Here is a 26267-nt window from a genome sequence, read left to right as displayed (position 1 = left end):
ACAAAAATTGACCTGCCTTGCAAGAAATGTTATAAAGAAGTTCTTCAGAGAGAAGGAAAATAATGTAGATCATAAACTTGGATCCACATCTACCATCAGAGGATGAATAAGTGAAGGTAAAACTTTTCATTTAATTTTTCTTTTTCTCAGTTGCTCTAATAGATAACAGTTTATTCAAAATAATAATGTCAACAATGCATTCAGTTATGTGTGCTTATATATAAGTGAGATAAAGGACAGGTGGAAAGAATAGGAGTATTTCATTATTATAAGGCACCTGCACTACCTGTGAAGTGGTATAGTGTTATTAACCGGACTTGAATATTTTATAAATGTACATTTCAAACTCTAGGGCAACCATCAAAAATGTAAAAACAAAATAAGCATGATTGATATGACAGGAGAGGGGAGGAAATGGAATCATATAAAATTAAAATGCTCAATTAAAACCCCAAAAGGCAAAAAAAAAAAAAAAAAGTAGGAAAGACAAAATAGGAAAAAAAGAACAAGGGCAACAAATAGAAACTAGGAACAAATAGGTAGATATTAATCAAACAATATCAATAATCATTTTGAATATCAATTGTCTAAATATACCAATTACAAGACAGATTGTCAGAGTGAATCAAACAACAAGACCCAGCTATCTGCTGTCTAAAGTAAATGCATGGAGAAAGATATATCATACTAACACCAATTAAAAGAAATCAGGAGTAGCTATCTTAATTTCAGATAGAGAGGACTTCAGACCAAGGAAAGTTATCAGAGATAAAGAGAGGTATTACATAATGATAAAGGGGTCAATATTTCAAGAAGACATGCAATCCTTAATGTATGTACCAAACAACAGGGTGTCAAACTACTTGAGGCAAAAAGAAGAACAGCAATGAGAAACAGATGATTCCAGTATTATTTTGAGACTTCAACACCCCTCTCTCAGAAATGGACACAGCCAGCAGGCAGAAAATCAGTGAGGACGTAGCTGAACTCAATAGCACCTTCAATCAACTGGATATAATGGACATCTATACACTACTTCATCCAACAACAGCAGAATACACATTCTTCTCAAGCTCGCATGGAACATATACCAAAATAGACCACATTCTGGGCCATGAAACACAACTTAACAAATTTAAAAGAATACAAATCATACAATGACTACTCTAATTCCGTTCCAAAAGGCTCTTTTGCCAGACAGCCTTTGAGTGGGGACTTTCCCTAGGTTAGCACCTAATTACCCGCTGAAGCCCAGCTCACTTCCCCTGTTGCTTTCTCTCGGCGTCCTGCGCACTTTCTTCAGAGGGTTTGTCTGTAATTTTATTACAACAGCTAGTTGATTTACACGTCTGCCCCACTGGAAGGTCAGCTCCAAGATGGCAGCTCTGTTGCTCTCCGCTGTACCCTCAGTCCCCACAAGGAATGCCTGTCTTAGCCCACAGCTGCCCTCAACAGGTACTTCTTGAATAAATCAATGAATGCCCCTGAGCCGGCATCTCACTGCCGAGCTGTGTGGAGGGAGAACTAGGTTCCCTGATAAACCTGGCTCAGTCGTGGCTGTCGCAATTCTCGGTTAACAACAATGGAGTAGAAAAATATGCTCATGGGACTTCCCTGGTGGCGCAGTGGTTAAGAGTCCGCCTGCCAATGCAGGGGATACAGTTTCCATCCCTGGTCCGGGAAGATCCCACATGCCGCAGAGCAACTAAGCCCGTGCGCCACAACTACTGAGCCTGCGCTCTAGAACCCGCGAGCCACAGCTACTGAGCCCTCGTGCCACAACTACTCAAGCCCGTGTGCCTAGAGCCCGTGCTCCGCAACGAGAAGCCACTGCAATGAGAAGCCCGCGCACCGCAACGAAGAGTAGCCCCCTCTCGCTGCAACTAGAGAAAGCCCGCGCGCAGCAACAAAGACCAAAAATAAATAAACTTTTTTTTAAAAAAAGAAAGAAAAATATGCTCAGAATCGCCCCAAGAGAGAATTACAAACTTTAGAAATCACCTAGTCTTCTGCCTCCCACACATGAGGCCCCACCCCCCCCCCCACTTTCCCCAGCGCTGCTCTGCGCCCCTTCCATCACGCCAAAGAAGCCCCGCACTCGGGCACCAACGCCCACACAAGACTCCGGCCCCACACCTATGGTCCACCCACCGCACCTGAGCACCCTGCCCCCGTGCCTGCACCCCGCCCCACACGCCACAGGCCCCGCCCCCACGCCTCAGGAACGCTTCCCCAGTCGTTCCCCCCGCGGCCGCCCAGTCACTCCCCAAGGCCTACAGCCGCTTGAACCCTGGCTCAGCCCCGGGGCCAAAGCCCACCCCAGACTCCGGCTATTGGAAGCCCCAGGCCGGCCCGGTCCGGGTACTCATTGACCGGCAGTACTCTCGCCCGGCACTGGACTAGCCAGCCAGCCCCCGGCGAGGTCCTTCAGGCCTTTGGCCGGGCAGCCCTCCTAGGGTCCTTGCGCGGTTGCGTAGCATCTGCGAGGACGCGGGCAGCGCTGGAAGCTGAGTGAACCGCGGTTGGGACCTGGGCTGACTCGCGGGGTCCGAGACAGGGCAGGGTCCGGGACGGGGCGGGATCCGAGGGGGACTCGGGGCCCTGAGGGCGGCTGGCCGTGGGCGGACCGACCTGCGGCGCTCCTGGTCTCCAGCCCTCGCCCGGGAACGGCCGAGAAGACGAAGTCGCGCGGGTGGCGGCCTCGCATGTGGGAACCGCCCCTCCAAGGCCGTCCTCGGGCCCTTGGCCAGTGCGGGGAAGAACGGGACAGTGGGTTCTGGCAACGGTAGGGGGCGGGGGGGCGAAGGCAGCCCAGCCTGGCTGCGGGGGTAAAGTGGTTCTCAGACCTGTTTGGTGCCCGAAAACTACTTGAGTGAAAGAGAACTTATCCACTGGGTGGCGAGGACGTCGACACCCATTGAAGGTCTTTGAGAACGGGTTTGGCCGCGTTTGGCTTCCGAACAGGTCGCTCCAGCTTCAGGGTGGAGGTAGAAGGGACAGCCCCTCATTATGCTTATCAGGCATCTGCCACTTCCCAGTCACTGCTTTTGAGGCTGAGGGTACCTCGGTAAAGAAGGCTGAGTCCCTACCTGAGCAGAAACAGTAGCATTGCAGTTAGGGAAACTCAGGGGTCCTGTCGGTATTTTCCACCCTTGTGTGCACGTCTGTCATAGCTCTTGCCACAGTAGACTGCCATCGTGTCTCCTATCCGGGCGCGAGATGTACCCGTGATGAACCCTCAGTAAGTGCGAGCACTGATGCTGCGTTGTCGTTGCATCATTTTTGTGTGCCGAGTTAACTCAGAGTGTGGACTACGGCACATTCCCAGTAATGTTCGTGAAGTTATATTTGGGCTTAAGGACATGAGGGCAGTGGGATAGAGCTAGAGCTTGTTACGCCTCGATGCTGGCGTTGGGTGGCTGGTGATGTATTGTGCAGACAGGGAACGTGAGGAGCGACTTTGGGGTGGGCAGGGCTTAGGTTTCACAGGTTATTTTTGCCTGTGTGGAATAGTTCGCTATTCAGAATCTGGTAGGCAATTGCATACCTGAGTCTGGCACTGAGGGAAGCGATCTCCGTGGAGATACAGATCTGGCACCATCAGCATGTAGGAGATACCTAAAACCAGTAGAGGTTGGAATAACCCTAGAGAAGAGGGTCTGGGGAATGCCTAGTTGAGAGAGGAAGAGGCAGCTACTGATGGCAGTATGATGGAAAATGAAGTGGAAGTGAGAAGCATGAGGTAGAGGATCAGGAATACAGGTTAGGGTTCTTTGGCTGTGTGATCTGTCATGCAGTGATGAGAATTCAGGCTTACAGAGCCCTCTTTGTCAGACAGTGTCTCAACTCAATCATGTGATGTGGGCACTGAGTTTTGTCCCTGCTTTACAAGTGAGAAAACGCTTGTAGGTAAAACTTGCAAAGCTTCAACATGGCTTTAGAATAGTCTCTCCAGGTGGGAGTGGGAGTTGTGGTTCTGAGCATAGCTGAAGTAAAGAGATGACATAGGGTAAACCACTCTCAGAAGATCTGGGTGGGGACAAGATTACAGCCCCATGATTCAGCAAGTGCTAGCCAGGTGGGTGGTGAATAGAGAAGGATGTAAGTGTTTCCTTGGGCCCCTCTCTTGTCAGCTCATTGTCTCCCCTGTCCAGGAAGAGGAAGTGGATTTGGTGGAGGGGACTTCTCATCTCTTTAACAACAGCCTCTTCTTGATCTTCCCAGACGGTGACAAGACCCCCCTCCCCTGAGCTGATCCCCTTTCTACAGCCAGGAGCCAATGGCCGGGGACAGAGCCAAACCCTGTGAGCTGGACCAAGAGAAATACGATGCCGATGACAATGTGAAAATCATCTGCCTGGGGGACAGCGCTGTGGGCAAGTCCAAGTATGTTGGGAGATTAGGGAAGAAATGCCAGGCCCAGAGTGGGTCTAGGTTGTTAGAAAAATCCTCCAGAGGCATAGAGGAGCATGGCTTCTATGGGAGTGGTGAGAGAGTAGTCTTGGCTGGAGCCCAGGTCTGCATGGGGGAACAAGGGAGCGTCACATCAGCAGCTGTGTGTGTTTGGGGAGGAGGGCGTCCCCAGGGGCAAGTCACAGGACTGAGGAAATTGAGCTTTATCCATGAGTCCTGGCAGAAAGTATGGGACCGGTCACCCTAGAGACTACTGAAGCAGTCCTGGTGAGGTGAGAGCTGGGGTATTCCTGTGTGTGGTATGGGGCTGAGAGACTGCAAGATGCAGACAGTGGGAGTGGGGAGAGGAAAGTGTGAGAAGTGTGACTGGCACAACCAGCGACAGGTCGAAGAAAGGTGGTGCAGATACTGTCTTGAAAGAACTCAGAGTTGAGAAGAGTGGGTAGAAATGATGCCTGACTGTAGTCAGCGTAAAGATTTTTGTTTCTTAAAAGATTTAATTTTTATTTATTTTGGGCTGTGTTGGCTCTTGGTTGCTGCGAGCGGGCTTTCTCTAGTTGCAGTGAGCGGGGGCTACTCTGTTGAGGTGAGTGGGCTTCTCACTGCGGTGGCTTCTCTTGTTGCGGAGCGTGGGCTTTAGGCGCGCGGGCTTCAGTAGTTGTGGCACACGGGCTCAGTAGTTGTGGCTCGTGGGCTGTAGAGCACAGGCTCAGTAGTTGTGGCGCATGGGCTTAGTTGCTCTGCGGCATGTGGGATCTTCCTGGACCAGGAATGGAACCCGTGTCCCCTGCGTTGGGAGACAGATTCCCATCCACTGCGCCACCAGGGAAGTCCCAGTGTAAAGATTGACACACTCTTTTAACTGACTTCAGTGCCTCTGTGCACAGGCGTGGAGCTTCCCCTGAAGGGAGGCTCTGCAGTGCTGGCAGCTTGTCTCCACAGGGTGTGAGCCTGTTTCTCAGCTGTCTTGGACCAGTGGGGCACACATCCATTTCTGCCTTCGCAGGATGAGGGTAAACTTGCCCCTAACCAGATGCCTAGTTTAGTCTTATACCCAGGTGCCCCAGTTCCACCTTGGTTTCCACTTTTATCTGTTATTAACATATCCTTAGACCCAGGTAGCTGTCAGTAATTCCCTAGGGGCTTTGCTGATTGGGGCAGAGGTCACTAACTTTTCTCAGCCTCAAGTCTGTTTATTTTAAAAGGTGCCCGGGGAAAAGCAAAGCAGGAACTTGTGGCGGGAATCCTAAACTCAGGTCCTCATCTAAATGTCCAGACTTTAGGTGTGAGCAGGATTGTCATGCTGTAAAATGTCTAGGAAGCAACTCACAATAACTGTTTTCTCATCACAGTGCTCTGGCTAGAACTGCCAGTACTGTGTTGAATAGAAGTGGCAAAAGTAGGCATCTTCTTGTTTCTCATTATAAGGGAAAGCTTTCAGTCTTTTGCAATTGAGTATTAACTGTGGGGTTTTCATATATGGCCTTTATCCTAGAGGTAATTACCTTCTATTCCTAGTTTTTGTCATGAGCTGGTGTTGGTTTTTGTCAAATGCTTTTTCTGCATTTGTTGAGATGAATATGTAGGATTTTTCCTTTGTTCTATTAATATGATATGTTTGATTAATTTTTTTAAGTTGAACCATCCTTATACTCTGAGAATAAATCTCCCTTGGTCCTTTTGATGGTGTATAATCCTTTTAATATGATTTGCTTTGCCAGTGGATTTTTTTGAGGATTTTTACAACTAAATTCATGAGGAGTATTGGCCTGTAGGTTTCTTTTCTAGTAGTGTCATTGTCTGACTTTGGAATCAGGGTACCACTGGCCTCATAGAAAGAATTATGAAGTGTTCCCTCCTCCTCAATTTTTGGGAAGAGTTTGAGAAGGATTGGTGTTTGTTCATGAAATGGTTGGTAGAATTCACCAGTGAAGCCATCCAGTCCCGGACTTTTCCTTATGGGAGATTTTTGAATACTGATATAATCTCCTTACTTGGTATAGGTCTACTCAGATTTTCTATTTCGTCTTGAGTCTGTTTGGTACTTTGTGTGTTTCTAGGAATTTGTGCACTTCATCTCAGTTATCCAGCTTGTTCGTTCATCGTATTCTCTTGTAATTCTTTTTGTTTCTGTAAAATTGATGTTACTGTCCCCAGTTTCAGTTCTGATTTTGATCATTTGTGTCCTCTCTTTTTTCTTAGTCTAGCTAAGGTTTGTTGATTTTGTTGATCTTTTCAGAGAACTAATTTCTGGTTACACTGATTTTTGTCTGTTGTCTTTCTATTCTGTATTTTGTTTATCTCCACTCCAATCTTTATTATTTCCTTCCTTCTGCTAACTTTGAGTTTAGTTTGCTCTTTCATGTCTACTACCTAAAGATGTACAGTTATGTTATTGATTTAATTTGACTAAATATTCCCTATTTGATTTAATTTCCACCTTTTTGTGAAATTTCTTGTTTTTCTTCTGTTATTAATTTCTAGTTTCATTCCATTTTATTTGAAAAGATACTTTGTATGATCTAAGTCTTTTAAATTTTATTATGACTTTTTTTTGTGGCCTAACTCATGTTCACTTGAGAAGAATATGTATACTACTATTGTTGGGTGGAGTATTCTGTGTATGTCTGTTAGGTCTAATTGGTGGTTAGACCTAGTTAGTGTGGTTCAAGTCCTCTGTTTCATTGTTCTACTCATTATTGGAAGTGGGGTATTGAAATCTCAATATATTATTGTGCAACTCTCTATTTCTCCTTTTAGTTGTGTCAGTGTTAGCTTCATATATTTTGGGACTCTGTTGTGTGGTGCATATATGTTTATAACTTTTATATCTTTTTGATAGATTGAACTTTTTATCAATATATAATGTCCTTCTTTGTCTCTTGTAACATTTGTCACTTAAAAGTTTATTTTGTCTGACTGTAGTATAGTCACCCCATTTCTCTCTTGAATACTGTTTGCATGCAATATCTTTATCATCCTTTTGTTTTCCAACTTCTTTGTGACCTTGTATCTAAAGCAAGTGTCTTACAGTTAGGACATGCCTGGATCATGTTTTTTTAATATACACTCCCAATCTCTCACTTTTAATTGGAGAGTTTTATCTATTCTCATTTGCAACAACAATAATTAAAGCTATTACTGATAAAGAAGGATTTACTTCTGCCATTTAGCTATTTGTTTTATGTCTCCAGTTTTTTTTCCTCAAGTACTCCATTACTTTTTCTTTTTTTTAATTTTTTGTAGTGTACTATTTTGAGTCCCTTCTTGTCTTGTATAATTTTTTTAGTTATTAATGGTTGCCTTGAAGATTATAATTAATATCTAAAATTTATAGCAGCCTATTTGAATACCAGTTCAGTTATAATAGTATACCAACACTCTGCTCCTATATATTTCTATCCCTCCCCTTGATATTGTTTTGTCACAAATTACAACTTTATACATTGTGATCATTAACATAGATTTACAATTATAGTTTTAGATATTTGTCTTTTAAATCATGGGAAAAAAGAGGAGTTACAAACCAAAAATATGAGAATACTGGTTTTGGGGTTTTTTTTTTTTTTTTTTGGCTGCGTTGGGTCTTTGTTGCTGCGCACAGGCTTTCTTCTAATTTCTGCAAATGAGGGCTACTCTTCGTTTTGGTGCACGGGCTTCTCATCACGGTGGCTTCTCTTGTTGCAGAGCACGGGGTCTAGGTGCGTGGGCCTCAGTAATTGTGATACACAGGCTCAGTAGTTGTGGCTCTTGGGCTCTAGAGCACAGGCTCAGTAGTTGTGGCACACAGGCTTAGTTGCTCTGCAGCATGTGGGATCTTCCTGGACCAGGGTTCGAACCCATGTCCCCTGCATTGGCAGGTGGATTCTTAACCAGTGCGCCACCAGGGAAGCCCAAGAATACTGGTTATTATCTTTACCTGTGTAGCTACCTTTACTGAAGATCTTTATTTCTTCATACAGCTTCAAGTTACTGTCTAGTGTCCTTTCATTTCAACCTAAAGGACTTATTGTACCATTTCTTACAGGACAGATATACTGGTAATAAGTCACATCAGCTTATGTTTATCTGGGAATGTCTTAATTTCTCCTTCATTCTTGAAGGATAGTTTGCTGAACATAGAAGTCTTTTTTGACAATTTTTTTTTCAGGACTTTAAATATATCATTCCACTGCCTTCTGATCTCAGTGGTGTCTGATGAGAAGTTAGCTGTTTATCTTATTGAAGATTTTGTCTTTGAGTTTTGACATTTTGCCTATAATGTGGATCTCTGTGAGTTTATCCTGTTCGGAGTTTGTTGAGCTTCCTGGGTGTGTACATTCATGTCTTGCATCAGGTTTGGGAAGTTTTTAGCCATTATTTCTTCAACTAGTCTCTCTGCCCCCACCCCTCTTCTATTTATGATGCATGTGTTAGGATGATTTATGTTGTCTGATAGGCTCCTTAGGCACTGGTCATTTTTACTCATTTTTCTTTCTGCTTCTTAGACTGGATAATTCCAGTTGCCTTATCTTCAAGTTTGCTGATCCTTTCTTCTGCCTTCTCAAATATGCTGTTGAAACTGTCTAGGGAGTTTTTCATTTAAATTATTGTACTTTTCAGCTCCAGAATATCCATTTGGTTTCTTTTCATAATTTCTATCTCTTTATTAATACTCTCATTCTGTTTATATGTTGCTTTCTAATTTCCTTTAGTTCTTTGTCCATGGTTTTCTTTAGTTTTTTGAGCATATTTAAGATAATTGATTTAACTTCTTTGACTGGTAATTCCAGGGTCTGGATTTCTTCAGGTATTGTTTCTGTTAAATTCTTTTTATCATGAGAATAGGCTATACCTTCCTGTTTCGTTGTATGCTTTGTAATTTTCTGGTTGTTAATTAGACATTCTGAGTATTTTGATGTGGTGACTTCGGAACTCAGATATTCCACTCCTCGGGTATAGCTGATTTCTGCTTGTTTAGAGCTGGAGTATCCACTTGTAACTTTTCCATATACTATTTTTGCAAAGTGTATATTCCTTCTTGTGTGTGGTCACTGATATTTCTATTCCATTATCTGTGATCATACAGTGACCTGATAAAGATTTCCTTAAATATTTGACTCCAAAAGGGGAAAGAAACAAAGAGGTATTCCTATCCCTTTACATTTCCAATAGATGCCAGCAGGGGAAGACTCTGAAGCCTAAGAGAGCTGAGATCCGGCTCCTCGGCCAAACTTCTTGAGGAAAGTGTCTCTACTGGAGCCAGACATTTGGAACACGGGTCACTGCCTAGCTGCAGTGGGCCTGAGGAGTGGGTGACCATTGCTGGTTTGTGCGTGGTGTTCTTTTGCACGAGACCAGCACTCTCCTTTTATCCAGCACTCTACTGGTCATTGTGTCCAGTCAGGTTCCAGAGTTCTGAAATAGTTGATTCTGATCATTTTTTCCAGTTATTGGTTGTTTCAGTTGAGGGAGTGACCCATAGAACTTCATACTCCACCATTTTTTTTTTTTTAACATCTTTATTGGGGTATAATTGCTTTACAATGGTGTGTTAGTTTCTGCTTTATATATACTCCACCATTTTAAGTAATGTCCTCAAGTAATGTTCGTTTTTTTCCTACATGGATATCCATTTGTTTCCACACCATTCCTTGATAAAACAATCCTTTACCCTGTTGAATTGCAGTAATGCTTTTGTTCTAAATGCAGTGACCATACACGTGGCTATATATATTTTAAGTGTGTGTTTACTGCCTGTCTTCACCCACTAGACTGTAAGCTCCATGAAGACAGGAATTTTCCTCTGTTTTGTTAAATGTTATATCATGGCACCTAGCATAGTATCTGGCAAATGGCAAGCACTCAGTAATTATTTTAAATTTTTTTGTACTAAAATATATTTGTCCATTCTTCTGTTGAAGAACAGTTATGAAATTACAATTTTTATGGTATTAGACACAATATTGCAGTGAATATTTTTATGCCTGTCATCTTGGGCACACAGTCTATTAGACTTGGGGTGAAATTGCCCAGTTTTAGGATTAGCTCAAACTTTGACTTGTCCCAGTTGCTCTCCAAAGTAGTAGTATGTTAAGTTCGCACTCCCAGCACAGCACAAGAGTTTCCACAAAACGTGCAACGTTTGGTATCATGCGACTTTTTCAACTTTGGTAATCTGAAGGATGTGTGTGCTATTTCATGTTATTTTAATTTGCACGACAATCATTAATTTACATTAAAATCATTCAAGATTGAGCATCTTTTCATATGTTTTTTAGCCATTCTTCTGAATTGCCTGTTCATATTCTTAGGACCCAGCTTGTGTGTGTGTTCTCTTATTCACGTATCAGAGCTGTTCATAATCTCTGTATATTAATTCTTTGTCAGTGATTGGCATTGCACGTAGCTTCTCCCAGTCTGTGTTTTGTTTTGTTTTGTTTATTTCTTAACTTTTCATTTTGAAATAACAGATTTACAGGATGTTGCAAAGAGAATACAGAGAGGGCCTGTGTACCCTTCACCCAGTTTCCCCAGTGGTTATATCTTACATAACTGTAGTACAAGATCAAATCAGGAAACTGGCGTTAGTTCAATGCATATGTATAATTCTGTGTCATTTTGTCACATGGGTAGATTTGTGTAAGCATCACTGGACTCAAGATCCAAAACTATTCCATCACTGCAGAGGCCTCGGTCCTGCTGTCCATTTATAGTCACACCCACCCCACTTCACCTCCTACCACCCCTATTAACCCCTGTAGCCACTAATATTCTCCATCTCTATAATTGTGTCATCTTGGCAACATTGTATAAAAGGCATTATACAACGTGTGACCTTTTTCACTCAGCATAATACCCTTAAGATTTGTTCAAATTGTTGGGTACATCAGTAATTTTTTCCTTGCTATTGCTGAGTAGTAGTCCATATTATAGATGTACCACAGTTTGTTTATTCCCTAAAAGGAGGAAACTGGAGTCCCTGCCCACAGGGAAAGCATCTGTGGGTGCTGGGTCAGCGTTATAGCCGAAGGGTGTCAGGAACTTAAGGGGAGTCAGAAAGAGGGTGGGTGGGTGGTTCCTGGGCATTGTCCTTGAAAGGAAACTGTGTAGCTGTGGAAGGAGTGGGAGGGGGGAAGCCACAGCTGGCTTCCAAGTTTTCAACCCTTGGGTGGTGCAACAGGGGCAGGCAGGAGCGTTGAGGGATGCACCTGACCACTTGCACATTCTCCTTACAGACTTATGGAGAGATTTCTCATGGATGGATTGTATCCTTCAAGTTTTGAAATGCTCCTTGTTCCTGTGGCCCTTTCCACCCTCAGGCCAGCTCAGCCCCACTGCCCACCCCTTTGCTCCAGCGGTCCAGGGAGGAGGGATAAGTGAGTAAATTCGCAGGTTTCATTTCATGCTGGCTTCTCACCAGCTGACCCACGTGGCATCACATGTAGTTGGTGCTGCATATTTTCAAGCTTACTCACATCTGGATCTGCTTTCTATTAGGAAAGCAGTGGAATGGCTAACAGTAAGTACCTCGTCAAATGCCTGGACTCGAACCCCACCTCTTCCTTCTTAGTAGCTCTGGCGCTGGGCAAGTCACCTAACATCTCTGACCTCAGAGCTTGGGCTCTCTAATGTTTAAACATTCTCTGGTATGAGTCAACTTTGTCAAATAGGAAGCGCCAGCCCCACCCTCCTTCCGTGAATCGCTGCATTGTGCAGGTTTGGAATGAGACGATTGGGATGGTTTTTAAAAGCTTCCCAAGTGAGTCCGTTGAGAACTGGGGGTGAGAAGAACCCCAGAGCCCCCTGCTCCCTGCCCGGGGCCCCAGCCCCCCCGTGGTAGACTCTAAGTGTATCTTACTTCACCTTCTACCAAGTTCCCCTTTGCACCCACCCACCTGCATCATCCCAGCTCCGATGGTTAAACCACACAGCATCTTGCAGCTTCAGGAAATGTTATTCCCCAAGCTTTTTGATAGGGTTGCAAAAAGCAAACTACAGTTCATAAACAGTTTGTCAGCTGTCTGGCTTATGAAGACTTTTTTCCCCTGGAACTGTCATGTTGCTTCTTATGGCTGGGTTTCCTCTCTGGCCTGCAAGAGCCCCATCCATGGGGAGCTGGGGCATCCCCGCAGTCTCATTGGCCAACTACGTGATGCTGTTTCAGACAGCTGCTCTGTAAAATTCCATTCCATGTTTTCCCTTGGACTTAGGTGGCCAGGACATAATCCCAACCTCTCCCACCCCTCACCTTTCCATGGAGCTTGTGCCTGTGATATTTGAAGTTGATCCTCTGTCTGCAACACTCATTCAATTTAAAATCCAAATAACTTCTTAAAGAAGGAGAGAGAGAGCCCATTCCATCCCCCCAGCAGCCGCCCCCCAGCACCTTGCTTACGTCTCTTTTCATTCATCTTTGCCCCTTAACCTAAGTGCAGTCAGCCCCGGCAGCTGTCCACACACGCCCTGACCCTGTACAAGCACACGGCCACGGTGGACGGCAAGACCGTCCTTGTGGGTGAGCAGCACAGTGCCGAGCCACACCACCTCTCAGGAGGGAGAAGTAGTGGGGGAGAGAGTCAAGCAGGGGGAAATGAGACCCCAGGCATGGATGAAGGGTGATAGGTACAACCCAGAGAGCCCGGAAGCCAGGGAGGGTGGGAGGAAGCACGCAGGGTTCTGTTCCGGTGCTCTTCAGCCAGTGTAAAGAAACAACAGGGTTGGTCTGAGTGTCATCTGCCACAAAGGGTTTGGCTTTAAATGTGGTCACAACCTTCCCCTTGGCCAGGCCACACGTCCGGCCTGACTGTGTCCACCCTCTGTGATCAGCACACATGGGAATTGGGCCTAGTTGTGACCTTGGAGCGTCCTGCATCTTATAGGTGGGGGAAGGAGGTCACTGACCCTCTCCCTCTTGGGGCTCCCTGTCTGTACTCTCCTTCCTCCTGGCCCTGGGTCTCCCTCTCACCCGCCCCCACGCACGCCCAGGTGCGTTACATCCTGACAACACACCCGCGAGCTGTGTGGTCTCCGTTGCTCCCCATCCTCCCACCGGTGCCTGTGTTTCCGAACACAGACACCGCACAGAGATGCTCAGCGTCTGGGGCTCTCTGCCCTTCATCCCCCATCAGGCAGTCAGAGCTGTGTTCACATTGCAGACTTTTGGGACACAGCAGGCCAAGAGCGGTTCCAGAGCATGCACGCCTCCTACTACCACAAGGCCCACGCCTGCATCATGGTATGAAACCAACTGGAGGGCAAAGGCTCTGGGCAAGTCTGGCCTGAGGGGTGAAGGGATGAAGGGCCCAGCAGGACTGAGCCCTCCTCACCAGGGCTGGGTGCTGGAGGGAAGGATTAGCGCAGGCTTCAGAGTGCACGTGCTTCCCAGAGGTTCGGAGTGAGAACACGCCAGAGCCAGCTTCTCTTCCAGGGGTGGGGGGTGGGGGGTGGGGGGATGTGTGGAGCCACCATTCCAGCGGGAGGAGCAAGTTCAGGGCCTCATCATCAGGCAGAGCATCTAAGAGTCCAACACAGTCCCTCCCTAATGGAGGCCTCCCTCATCCGCTGCTCTCTAGGGGCAGATGCTGGGGCTGAGCAGGCTCTGGTTCCCAGGGAGCTTTCCCCTCCAAAATGGCCCCCTCCTCCGTCTCAGCCTCTCACTTTGCTGTCTAGAGCACAGCCCTCAGAGGTCCAGCCCAGTAGCCAGTGGGTGACAGGTGCCGCAGGAGAGCCTGACACTCAGCTATGGCAAGGGCCACGAATAGAGAGAGGAACTGTAAACCTGTGTCCTTTAGGACCTCCTGCCCACAAACTCACTGGCTCCTTTCTCAGGCTCTTCTGTCCCTTAAGCACAAGATCTCTTGAAATTTTCCAAAATTTAATGCTAGTACCTATAATGGGACAAAACAAAAGAGGGTAACAGGGTAAGGCAAATGGGGGCAGACTAGTGCCAGCAGTCGTGACCTCTTGCCTCTGACACATCTCCACTAGCTCCTTTTGGGCCCTCTTCTGAGACCTGGGGTGTTCGTCCTGCCAGCCTCCCTGCATACCTGTATGTGCAGGTGCCTACCACCAGCCCCAGCCTGCTGTAGGGGGCCTTGCCGGTAGAAAGCGCTCAGCCTCTCGTGACCACACGGGGACCTGATAGTCCCAGAGGGAGCTGGGGTTCCACCCTCCACCTTGAAACCCCAAAGGGTATGCTTCTCAGCCTAACCAGCTCCTCAGCTCTCAAAACAAGGAAAGGAAGCTCAGGAAACCAGACCTGGACAAAGTGTGACTGACAGTCACCATGGCAGGCAGCCATGGGAGGTGTGAAGCAGATTCCGGAAGTTTCATTAGAAGCGTATTTTAAAAGAAGTCTTCATTGGGAATTCAAGACAAAGTAGTCATTTATTGAAATTGGGCCTGGAGAGTACCATAGAAGAGCCTCTCAGGTGGACCTCCTGCTGCCTCAGGTGTGACAGCTGCTGACCAGAGCCCACTGCCGTGCAGGGGGAATCCCTGGCCCTGGACATGGTTACTCCCATGAAGGGCTGGGTTGTTCAGAAGTAAGATCTGCCATTCCAGCAGGTTACAGGGTTGTGCATCTCAGTCCACTGTTGTGCTGGGGCAGTTTGGACATGTGGGTCCCTTCTGGAGGGTGTCTGGGCAACAGAAAGCTGGCCTTGGAGAAGCTCCTGCGAGGGGCTTGAAGGATCCCTGTAGCAGCAACGTGAAGCATCTTAGGGCTCTGTCCTCCCGCCCTAGAGCCAGTCACAGTGCTCATGCTTCTTGCGGGCACTTTTCAATAGGTGAAAACTATAAATTATAGAAAGTTAATAAAATGATGATAAGCTACAGAATAATAAAAGACAAAAGTACTTCTACAAAGTCTAAAATACAAAATTAAAAGTTTATAATTAAAAGTAAATCAAAATAACTGAAAGGAAATTCTAGAAATATTTACGATTATCATAGAGGAGGTGTTTTGGGTTTTTTTGGCCACACCACGCGTGGCATGTGGGGATCTTGGTTCCCCAACCAGGGATGGAACCCACGCTCCCTGCATTGGAAGTGTGGAGTCTTAACCACTGGACCAGCAGGGAAGTCCCATTATAAGGGAGTTCTCAAACAAAGTTTAAGCAGTAGTTAGACTACGAAAAAAACAAAAAGCTTACCATTTGTAACGGACTTATCAATAAGTAAAATGATAAAATCCGGTTAAAATAGGTAAATAAGGTGACCGGATGAAGGTTCTAGAGGGTGAGAAGGGTGGGCAAGGCATAGCCCTTGTGGTTAGAGGGGAGGCCGCTCAGAGTGGTGCGTGGGCCGAGTTGCCAAGCCCGTGTTTGCCTGCTTGTGTGTGTGTCACCTGGGGGTGGCATGCAGAGACACTGATGCACTTGGGCTGTCTTCTTTCCTCTGCTAATTGCAGGTATTTGATGTGCAGAGGAAAATCACCTACAAGAACCTGAGCACCTGGTATGCAGAGCTTCGGGAGTTCAGGCCAGAAATTCCATGCATTGTGGTGGCCAATAAAATCGATGGTGAGGCCACCTTACATCTGGGTGCCAGCAATTCATGGGGGACCCACCATCACACGTTTCCTCTTCCTTTCCTGGGCCAGCGAACCGTCAATGGTCCATTCTTTTTCCCGACACACAGCCCTTGGTTTCTTGCCATCACTGCCCTCCCAGTAAGGATCCAAGTGAGGCAACCTGCCTTCTCGAGACACAGATCCCAGTGAAATGAACTCCTTCTAAGACGCGTCCCCTGGTTGTCCCTGCTCATCCCTCTTCCTAGAATGGGGACCTCCAGTGACCCACCCTGCAAAATTCTCTCCCTTTGCCTTTGTAGACAGGCCCATGTCCTACCTTCTCTCTACAGCAGACATAAAGATGACCCAAAAAAGCTTCAGTTTTGCCAGGAAGTTCTCCCTGCCCCTGTACTTTGTCTCAGCTGCTGATGGTACCAACGTTGTGAAGGTAATGGGAGACTGCAGAGACAGTCTCGTAAGGCCGGGGACGGCCTGGTGCTGAAGTTACCAGGGAAGCGATGGAGAGAAGGGCTGGCTGCAGGGCTGGTGGAGAGGACGGGCACTGTTTTGGGGGCTGTGCTGAGCATGTGGTGACAGGAAGGGGTCGTGTGAGCATTGACAGTAGGGGCGGTGGTGGGTTGGGCTTGGTGAAGAAAAGGTACATTGACCATGCATGGGGTCAGGGTGACAGGGAAAAGGTGAATTGAGGAGTGACCTTGCTGATTTTAGGGTGGAGTACTGTGGGGACATATGATGGGAGCGGGGCCAGTGGGTACAGGGCAGGCAGAGTCCAGGCCACTGGCCCCACGGCCTTGTTTTCCTTCCCACCACCTTCACCTTACCTCCAGCTCTTCAGCGATGCAATTCGATTAGCTGTGTCTTACAAACAGAACTCCCGGGACTTCATGGATGAGGTTTTGCAGGAGCTTGAGGTAGGTCAGGCCCGGATGTCAGGTGGCGTAGAGGAAACGGCTTCCCTTCATAGGGGTGCAGAGCATAACCCAACAGACCGACTTTGCAGGCCACACGTGCTCGTCGAGGGCACTGCCCCTAGAGGTGTCAGAGCTACAGTTGGTCAAATGCAAGGCCAGGCCTCACCTGCAACCTTGTTCACAGAGCATCAGCTTGGAGCAGAAGGAGGAGGATATGCTGGGCAAAGAGCCGCGTGGCCACGTCGAGAGCCCATCTCCCTCCTGAGCCACAGAAGGAGGCCTCTCTCCACGGCCGACTTGGGGAGGGGGGGAGTTCAGAATACCCCTCCCTTCTGCAGTCCTTCAGCTCTCACGTGAGACATTCTTCCAGGCCATCCCCTGCTATGCCTCCTACAGACCCAACCATCCCATTTGCTCCCCCACTGCCATGGCCCGTGAGACCTGACCCGTCACAGTTGTTCCCTCCCCTGTAGTCGGGCAGGGAAGGGGTCCGCACCAGACCCTGGGGCAGAATTAAGGATGGACACTCCAGGTTATGTGGGACGGTGAAGAAAATCGGGCAACATTCTGTGTGTGTCTCTTAAATAAAAGGAAATTTAGGTGTTTTTTTTTCCCCCTCCCAGAACTGACCTCAGGGCCTATTCGTTGCATTTCTACCAGGGGAATGATTTCTACCAAGGGAATGATTTCTAATTCCTGACTATCCTTTTTCCTCTGGTCTCCCAACGAAACCAACCATTTTAAGAAAATGGTTTTGAACAGAGAGCTGTTCATTCCGTAAGTTTTTCCAGAGTTCTTCTAGGTACAGCCAGTACATTGATGAACAGCGAGGCCAAGATCACAGGCCCAAGTTTGTTGTTAACATCACGTGAAAGCAGGCGACTGCTCTGGCCATACTTAGTAATACACAAACATCGTAGTTGTAAACATCGAGGGTCAATGCAGCCACACCACAAGGCACACCTGTTTGCATTGTAAAAAATTGACTTTCGGAAAGCTTCCTTTAAAACCCCTATTTCAACAAGGGAGGATTTCCTTCATTTTTCTTGAGGACTAGTGTGGACATTGTACCTCCTTGGGTGGCAAGGGCTGCTGAGAACTCTCATGCTGCCTTTTCCATTTATCTCCAGGACCTGTGGTTCACTGGGATGCTTTTATGATCATCTTGTACGTCATTTCCATTTTTAAAATTTATTTTTATTTACGTTGAATAGATGTGCATGCTTTGTGGGCATGGATTTCTCTGAGCAAAGAGTCACAAGAGAACGAGCGGATCATCAGCCACGTTAGTAAGGGGAGACTGCCGTGACCTGTCGTGTTATCTCTAGATTGATTGTCACAGAGACCATTTCCGTGGAATTCAGTGTTTTTAAAAGAATGGGTGTTTGTCTGGGAGTCAAGAACAAGCATTTTTACCCTTTAGATTACTGACGCTTACAATTTCAACTTCACAGATTTAACCCGACCAGGAAATTTCAGGAATGCGTTACCCTGGTGAGATGTACTTTTAAAAACAACAACAGAAACAACCCTTTAGTTATTATAAATGATTAATAAGTGTTTTTTAAATATAATGGCTTCACTGAGATAGATATAATTCAAAAACCGTATAATTCACCATCAGTATTGGCTTTACGTAACCATTTTGCATCAGGTTCCCTGGAAGCAAAGCCTGAGAAGGCAACTCTTGTTCAGATGACTCATTGTGGCAGTTTTCTGTCTCTGCTGGGGACCAGCTTCAGTCTCCCCCTTCCTAGGGAAGCTCTGGAGGACAAACTGCCCCACAAGGATGGTCCCACTTTGAGACCAGGGCCCTTTTTGTGCCAGTTGGCCAAGTGTGTGAGGAGGAGGTGGAAGGGGTGACTTGTAGTGTCCAGGGCAAAAGGGCTCCTGTTTTAGCAAGGACAGTTCCCTGGGGAAAGGGCAGCTGTGAGTTTCAACACTCAAAGTAGGTAGGGGATAAGTGCTCAGGCAGGGTGCCAGCAATATCCATGGCCACCTGCCCATACATTGCTCAAATCCACCTGCTTCTTAAAGCAGTATGTCATCCTGACATACAGGAACACCACCCCTGAGTCTTTTTTAAATAATTAATACATTGAGGTGAAATTACATAACATAAAATTAAAGTACACAATGCAGTGCCATTTAGTACAGTTACAGTGTTGTGCAACTGTCACCTCTATCTAGTTCTAAAACATCTCCATCACTCTGAAGTAAAACCCCTTACTCGTTAGTAGTTTCTCCAACACTCCCTCCCCTCAGCCCCTTTGAAACACTGATCCACGTTCTTTCTGTCTCTGCGGATTTATCTACTCTGGATATTTCATATAAATGAAATAAAACGATACGTGACCTTTTGTGTCTTGCACTCAGCATGTTTTCAAGATTCACGCATATATCATGTACTTCATTCCTCTCTATGGCTAATGTTCCATTGTATTAAATAACTCAAGTTGTCTATCCGTTCATCCATTGATGGATGTTTGGATCCATCTTTCAGCTATTGCGAATAGTGCTGCTATGAACATGCTTATACATGTGCTTATACGAGCAGTTTTCAATTCTTCTGGGTGTCAGAGTCTGCTCGGGCTGCTGTAACAAAATACCACTGACTGGGTGGCTTACAACAGATATTTATTTCTCACAGTTCCGGAGGCCGGGAAGTCTAAGGTCAAGGTGCTGGCAAGGTAGGTTTCATCCTGAAGCCTCTTCTCTTGGCTTGTAGGCAGCTGCCATCTCACTGTGTGCCCACATGACCTCTTTGTGTTCAGGTAGATTCCTCTTAAAAGACTATGTCCTGGGACTTACCTGGTGGCGCAGTGGTTAAGAATCCGCTTGCCAGTGCCGGGGCCCAGGTTTGAGCCCGGGCCCAGGAAGATCCCACGTGCCACGGAGCAACTAAGCCCGTGCTCCACAACTACTGAGCCTGTGCTCTAGAGCCTGTGCCCCGCAACGAGAAGCCAACGCAGTGAGAAACCCACGCACCGCAACGAAGAGTAGCCCCCGCTCGCCACACCTAGAGAAAGCCCACGCGCAGCAACAAAGACTCAACGCAGCCAAAAAATAGTTTTTTTAAAAAGACTATATCCTGTGACCCCCATAATGACATCCTAATTGGGGCCCCACGCTTATGACCTCATTTAACCTTAATTACTTCCTGAAGACCATGTCTCCAAATACAATCACATGAGGGTAAGGGCTTCAACATTTAAATTGGGGGGTGTGGGAGGAGGGCATAGCACAGTGATCTAGGAGTGGAATTACAAGATCACATAGTGGGACTTCCCTGGTGGCGCAGTGGTTAAGAATCCTCCTGCCAGTGCAGGGGACACAGATTCCATCCCTGGCCCGGGAAGATCCCGCATGCCACGGAGCAACTAAGCCCATGTGCCACAACTACTGAGCCTGTGCTCTAGAGCCTGCGAGGCACAACTACTGAGCCCACGTGCCACAACCACTGAGCCCGTGCGCCTAGAGCCTGTGCTCTGCAACAAGAGAAGCCACCACAATGAGAAGCCCACGCACCCCAATGCAGAGTAGCCCCCGCTCGCCACAACTAGAGAAAGCCTGCGCGCAGCTTTCAACACAGCCAAAAACAAATAAATTTATTTTTTTAAAAAAAGAAGATCATATAGTAATTTTATGTGTAAACTTTTGAGGAATTGCCAATGTGTTTTCCACAGTGGGACCACCATTTTACACCATTTTACATTGCTGTCCTACAAGCAATGTACAAGAGTTCCAATTTCCCACATCCTTGCTAGCACTTGTTATTTTCCATTTTTAAAGAGAAGCCATCTTAGTAGTTATGAAGTGGTACTTCACTGTGGTTTTGAGATACATTTCCCCTTCATTTGTATTATTTATTTGGAGAAACAACTATTCAAGTATTTTGCTTTTTTTTTTTTTTCCCGGTACGCGGGCCTCTCACTGTTGTGGCCTCTCCCGTTGCGGAGCACAGGCTCCGGACGCGCAGGCCCAGCGGCCATGGCTCACGGGCCCAGCCGCTCCGCGGCATGTGGGATCTTCCCGGACCGGGGCACGAACCCGTGTCCCCTGCATCGGCAGACGGACTCTCAACCACTGCACCACCAGGGAAGCCCCTATTTTGCTTATTTTTAAATTGAGTTGTTTGACTTTTTGCTGTTGAGTTATAAGAATTCTTTACATATTCTGGATAGTAAATTCTTATTTATGACTTTTACAAATATTTTTCCCATTCTACAGGTTGTATTTACACTTTCTTGATAATGTCCTTAATGAACAAAAGTATTTAATTTTATTTTTGGCCGTGCCTTGTGACTTTCGGGATCTTAGTTCCCCAGCCAGGGGTCGAACCCGGGCCCTTGGCAGTGAAAGCACCGAGTCCTAACCACTGGACATCAAGGGAATTCCCTGAAAAGTATTTAATTTTGATCAAGTCCAATTTATCTTTTTTTTCTTTTATTGCTCATGCTCTTGGTGTCATATCTAAGAACGCATTGCCAAGTCCAAGGTCATGAAGACTTACCCTTATGTTCTCTTTTAAGAGTTTTATGGTTTTAGCTCTTATATGTAAGTCATTGATCCATTCTGAGTTGATTTTTATATATAGTATAACGTAGGGATCCAGCTTCCTACCTTTGCATGTGGATATCCCATTGTCCTAGCAATATTTGTCAAGAACACTATTCTTTTCTGTCTGAATGGTCTTACCACCTTTGTCAAAAATCAATTGGTCATAGTTGTATGAGTTTATTTCTGGACTCTCAATTCTATTCCATTGGTCTAGATGTCTATCCTTATGCCAATACCACACTATTTCAATTACTGTACCTTTGTAGTACAGTTTTGAACTTGGAAAGTATGAGTCCTTCAACTTCTTTCTAAAGATTGTTTTGACATCTTAACAATATTAAGTCTTCCAATTCATGAACACTGGATGTCTTTCCTTTTTTTTCCCATTTATTTATATCTTTAACTTCTTTCATCAATGTTTGTACTTTTCACGTATGAATCTCTCACTTATTGGTTAAATTTATTTCCAGATTTTTTTTAGATGCTATTTACTCTTTTATTTATCCCTTGCTGTTTATAGAAACAGCTGACTTTTGTGTGTTGATCTTGTACCCTGAAACTTTGCTGAATTCTTTTATTAATTCTAATAGTTTTCCTGCGCATACTTTGGGGTTTTTCTATAAATAGAATCATATCATGTGCATATTGAAAAGGTTTTACTTCTTCCTTTCCAATATGGGTGACTTGCATTTCCTTTTCTTGCCTAACTCCTCTGACTGGAATTTCCAGTACTATGTTGAATTAAATAGTAAAAGCAGCCATCCTTGTTTTGTTCCTGATCCTAGGGGGAAATTTTTCAGTTTTTCACCACTGAATGTGATGTTAGCTATGGGTTTTTCATATGGCCTTTATCATGTTGTAGAAGTTCCCTTCTATTCCTGATTTTCCGAGTGCTTTCATTATAAAAGGCTGCTGGATTTTGTCTAATGCTCTTCCTGCATTAGTTGAGATGACTGTGTGGTCTTTCTACCTCACTTCTATCAATGTAATGAATTACATTGATTGATTTTTTATATTGAGCCACCCTTTGCAAACCAGTAAACAATGCCAAAACAAAAGAGCAATTTGAAAATCTGTTACTGAATGGGACAAACAAGGAGGTTCTTTGTTGCTGGATGACTTTTGGAGCTGCAGGACTTGGTTCTGCTCTGGTGGCAGGGTTTTGCTATATTAATGACCTTACAGTAATCCAGTCAACACAGAAGATGCACAAATACCTTGAGAGATGTTGAGAAACTTTGTCTTGGGTATGACAGCTGGGGTCAAGTAACTAACAGCTGCAGCATCCAAAGACTTCCTAAACTCACCATTTCAGTCTTGCTGGCTAAAGATGTTTCTGTGTACCTTTTTCCGAAATAAGTTCCTACATCATACGCAGTCCAGGAGCTCAAAGCAGTTGGAGGTGTGATGATTACTGCCTCTCACAACTGCAAGGAAGAGAACAGACAAAGGGTCTATTGGGAAACTGGTGTTTAGATCACATCTCCTCATGATGAAGAAAGTCCAAAATGCATAGAGGACTGTGTGGAACCCTGGAATGCTTCCTGGAATAATGATTCAGTGAATGCCAGCCTACTGGAGAGAGACTCTCTGCAGGACATTACAGGAGACACATGGAAGATCTGAAAAAGACTGATTTTCACAGGGAATCAAACTCAAAGACCACCTTGAAATTTGTACATATATCTTTTCATGGGGTCGGACATGACTATGTGCAGTTGACTCTGCACGTGTTTGGTTTTAAGCCTCCAATTCCATGACCAGAACAAAAAGATCCTGATCCAGACTTTTATACCATTAAATGCCCAAATATGAAGGAGAGTCTGTGCTGGAAATTTCCCAGAGACTGGCAGAGAAAGAGAACGCTCAGATAGTGCTACCTACAGGTCCCAGTGCAGACCAGCTGGCTGTGGCAGAACTCCGGGAGGATGGTCAATGGAAAGTTTTCACGGGGAATGAGTTGGCAACTTTGTTTAGTGGGGGGGGCGGGGGGGGTGGATATTTGATTGCCGGAAAAATAAGTCAAGAAATTCTGATGTGAATAATGTTTATATGTTAGCCTCAGCAGTCTCTTCCAAAATTTTGTATCCAGTTGCACTTAAAGAAGGATTCTAGGGACTTCCCTCATGGTGCAGTGGTTAAGAATCTGCCTGCCAATGCAGGGGACACAGGTTTGAGCCCTCCTCCAGGAAGATCCCACATGCCATGGAGCAACTAAGCCCGTGTGCCTCAACTACTGACCCTGTGCTCTAGAGCCTACAAGCCACAACTACTGAGCCCATGTACCACAACTACTGAAGCTCACATGTCTAGACCCCGTGTTCTACAATAAGAGAAGCCACCAAAATGAGAAGCCCTCACACCACAACAAAGAGTAACCCCTGCTTGCCACAACTAGAGAAAGCCCGTGTGCAGCAACGAAGACCCAACAGCAGCCGAAAATAAAATACATAAATAGATTATTTTTTTTAAAAAAAGAAGGATTTTTATTTTGAAGAAATATTACCAGACTTTAAATGGCTAGGAAGTAGGATAAAAGACCTGGAAAATGGGAAAGAAGTCATTATTGCTTTTAAAAAGTCCATTGCTTTTCTGCGTGGAACTTCAATTTTGAATAAAGATGGGGTGAGTACAGCCATCGTTGTGGCTGAGGTGTTATCTTAACTGGAAACCGTAAGCATAACACTGAGCCAGTAACCGATTAAGGTTTGTGAAAAATATGATTATCATATTTCAAAAACTTCATATCTCTTGTGTTTTGATCTGACTACCAACAAATGCATATTTGAAAGTCTTCACAATTTTGATTCTCTGAAAGAATATCCATCATATTGCATACATGGGACATTACCTGTGAATATGACAGCAGCCAGCCTAATAAGAAGTAAATGCTGGACTTCCCTGGTGGTGCAGTGGTTAAGAATCCCCCTGCCAATGCAGCGGACACGGGTTCAAGCCCTGGTCCAGGAAGATCCCACATGCCACTGAGCAACTAAGCCCGTGCGCCACAACTACTGAGCATGAGCTCTAGAGCCCGCGAGCCACAACTACCGAGCCCACGTGCCACAACTACTGAAGCTTGCACACCTAGAGCCCGTGCATCACAACAAGAGAAACCACTGCAATGAGGAGCCCGCGCACCACAACGAAGAGTAGCCCCCCACCCCCGCTCGCCGCAACTAGAGAAAGCCCGCATACAGCAACAAAGACCCAGTGCAGCCAAAGATAAATAAATAAATTTATAAAAAAGAAAGAAATCAATGCTGCCTGTGAATAAAAATAACCAAATGATTACATTTGTTAACAAACTCAGGTTCAGCTGTTCACCGCTCAAAAGCCAATAATCGAGAGGCAAGTGTCAGTAGACAGGAAAGATGTTTTAATCAGAAAAGCCGGCAATCTGGGGAGAAGGCAGACTCACATCCCCAGACCAAATCCAAAGATTCTACTCAGCCATGACAGTTTTTAAAGGGAAAAGCGAGAGGGGGGAGAATCTCAGTGAATCATCGAGGCAGGAGGCTGTGTTCCGCATCCTTCCCTATTGCGTGCAGGCTGGCTGACTCTCCCTTCTGACGCCCGTCTTGCCCGTGTGATCTGCCTGCAGGGTGGCTAAGGGGGTTGTTGGGGATAGAGGGCTGGTCATTCTTTACTTAATTCTTTATTCTTAGTTCTTTTTATCTAGGAAAAGGATAAACAGGTTAATTAGGTTATTTCAAGTTTAGAGGGGAACAGAAATGGGCGAAAGAGCTCCTTTCACACTTGCTTTTCAAAATGCTGTTTTGCTATTCTTCAGACAAGCAAGACAAAACCAAAGATAAAGTATTATGCAGAGAAGCGCACATCATCCAACCAGAGTGTCGCTGCCTTACTGAAAGAAGAATTGAAGAAATTCATTGAGGCCCTTCAATTAATTAATCAGTTAATCAATAGCTGATCTAAGGAAGGAATGGAAAATTTTACTTGAGCCAATTTGAGTATTATTACCCAGGAGACAGTCTTTCAGGAAGCCCTGAGGACTGTTGGGTCCATTTTTGGTCAAAGAACAGTTATATACATTTTTGAGACAAAGTGTTATGTATCAAATGACATATTGATAGTTTACACAATCCAGATCTGTGCGTACAGAGGCAGTAGTGGGTCGTCTTTGCTCCGTACAAGATCAGGAAGGAAGGTTCTCACCTAAGGAGGTCTGGTTAATGCAGATGCACAGAACACACTAAAGGGTCTGAAGAGGCCCAGACCGGGAGAGAGAAATTTTACGTTTAATTGTTTCTTGTCTTGCCACAAAATGTGAATTTTGTTTCATCACTCGATTAAAAATTTTGAGCCCAGTAAAAATGGGCTGACCTGGCACTCTGTTTAGGTGTACACCCGTCTGTCGTTGCTTTCGCTGGCACTTGGGACAGAAAAACCAAGCTGCGCCTGGACCTCGTGTTAGCATTCTTTATCTCATCCGGCTGAGTGTCTTTTTTCCTTTTATTTTCTTCTGGCTTGGTCAAGTAACTAAACAAGCTGTATAAATTTGAAATGAAATGGTCTGGAGGGAAATTATTCAAACTTTTCATAATCTTGAACAAAACTCATTACATTAGAAGTATCATAGCAACACATTGTTCTTCCTTTAACAAAAACATAACAAAAGTGAGTTTACTAATTAAAGTGTGATTAAGCTTAGTTCCAGTGTCTTGTAATTGTGTATAGCACATTTTATTTATTTATTTGGCTGTGTCGGGTCTTAGTTGCCTCACATGGGATCTTCGTTGCTGGGTGTAAGATCTTCGTTGCTGCACACGGTACCTTTTTAGTTGCGGCATGCAGTCTCTTTTAGTTGCGGCATGCGGGATCTAGTTCCCTGACCAGGGATCAAA

At 45.5% G+C, this 26267-nt stretch overlaps 1 protein-coding gene and 1 pseudogene across 6 annotated transcripts; both read left to right on the top strand.

The window, feature by feature from the left end:
- The first annotated feature begins 2467 nt into the window (after positions 1-2467).
- On the top strand, positions 2468-19182 carry RABL2B (RAB, member of RAS oncogene family like 2B). Of its 5 annotated transcripts, none has more exons than XM_082666594.1 (9): positions 2468-2546; positions 4225-4386; positions 11631-11660; positions 12831-12910; positions 13551-13630; positions 15806-15917; positions 16228-16355; positions 16756-16839; positions 17024-19182. In XM_082666594.1, exons 2-9 carry the CDS (start codon positions 4280-4282, stop codon positions 17102-17104), a joined length of 702 nt encoding a protein of 233 aa, XP_082522720.1. In that variant the 5' UTR covers positions 2468-2546; positions 4225-4279; the 3' UTR covers positions 17105-19182. The 5 variants fall into 5 exon arrangements, with proteins under 5 accessions (XP_082522720.1, XP_082522721.1, XP_082522723.1 ...); XM_082666595.1 differs by having other exon boundaries at positions 2511-2546; positions 4270-4386; XM_082666597.1 differs by lacking the exon at positions 2468-2546 and adding an exon at positions 2785-3241 and having other exon boundaries at positions 4270-4386; positions 16258-16355.
- On the top strand, positions 18321-25012 carry LOC309829960 (glucose 1,6-bisphosphate synthase-like; annotated as a pseudogene). Its single transcript has 4 exons — positions 18321-18333; positions 22438-23483; positions 23858-24252; positions 25004-25012. The product of its transcript is annotated as a glucose 1,6-bisphosphate synthase-like (transcript).
- Positions 25013-26267: the final 1255 nt, after the last annotated feature.

The sequence above is a fragment of the Grampus griseus genome, assembly GCF_964374135.1.
Source record: "Grampus griseus genome assembly, chromosome: 11".
Classification (NCBI taxonomy): domain Eukaryota; kingdom Metazoa; phylum Chordata; class Mammalia; order Artiodactyla; family Delphinidae; genus Grampus; species Grampus griseus.
This window is presented reverse-complemented; position numbering and strand designations above follow the sequence as displayed.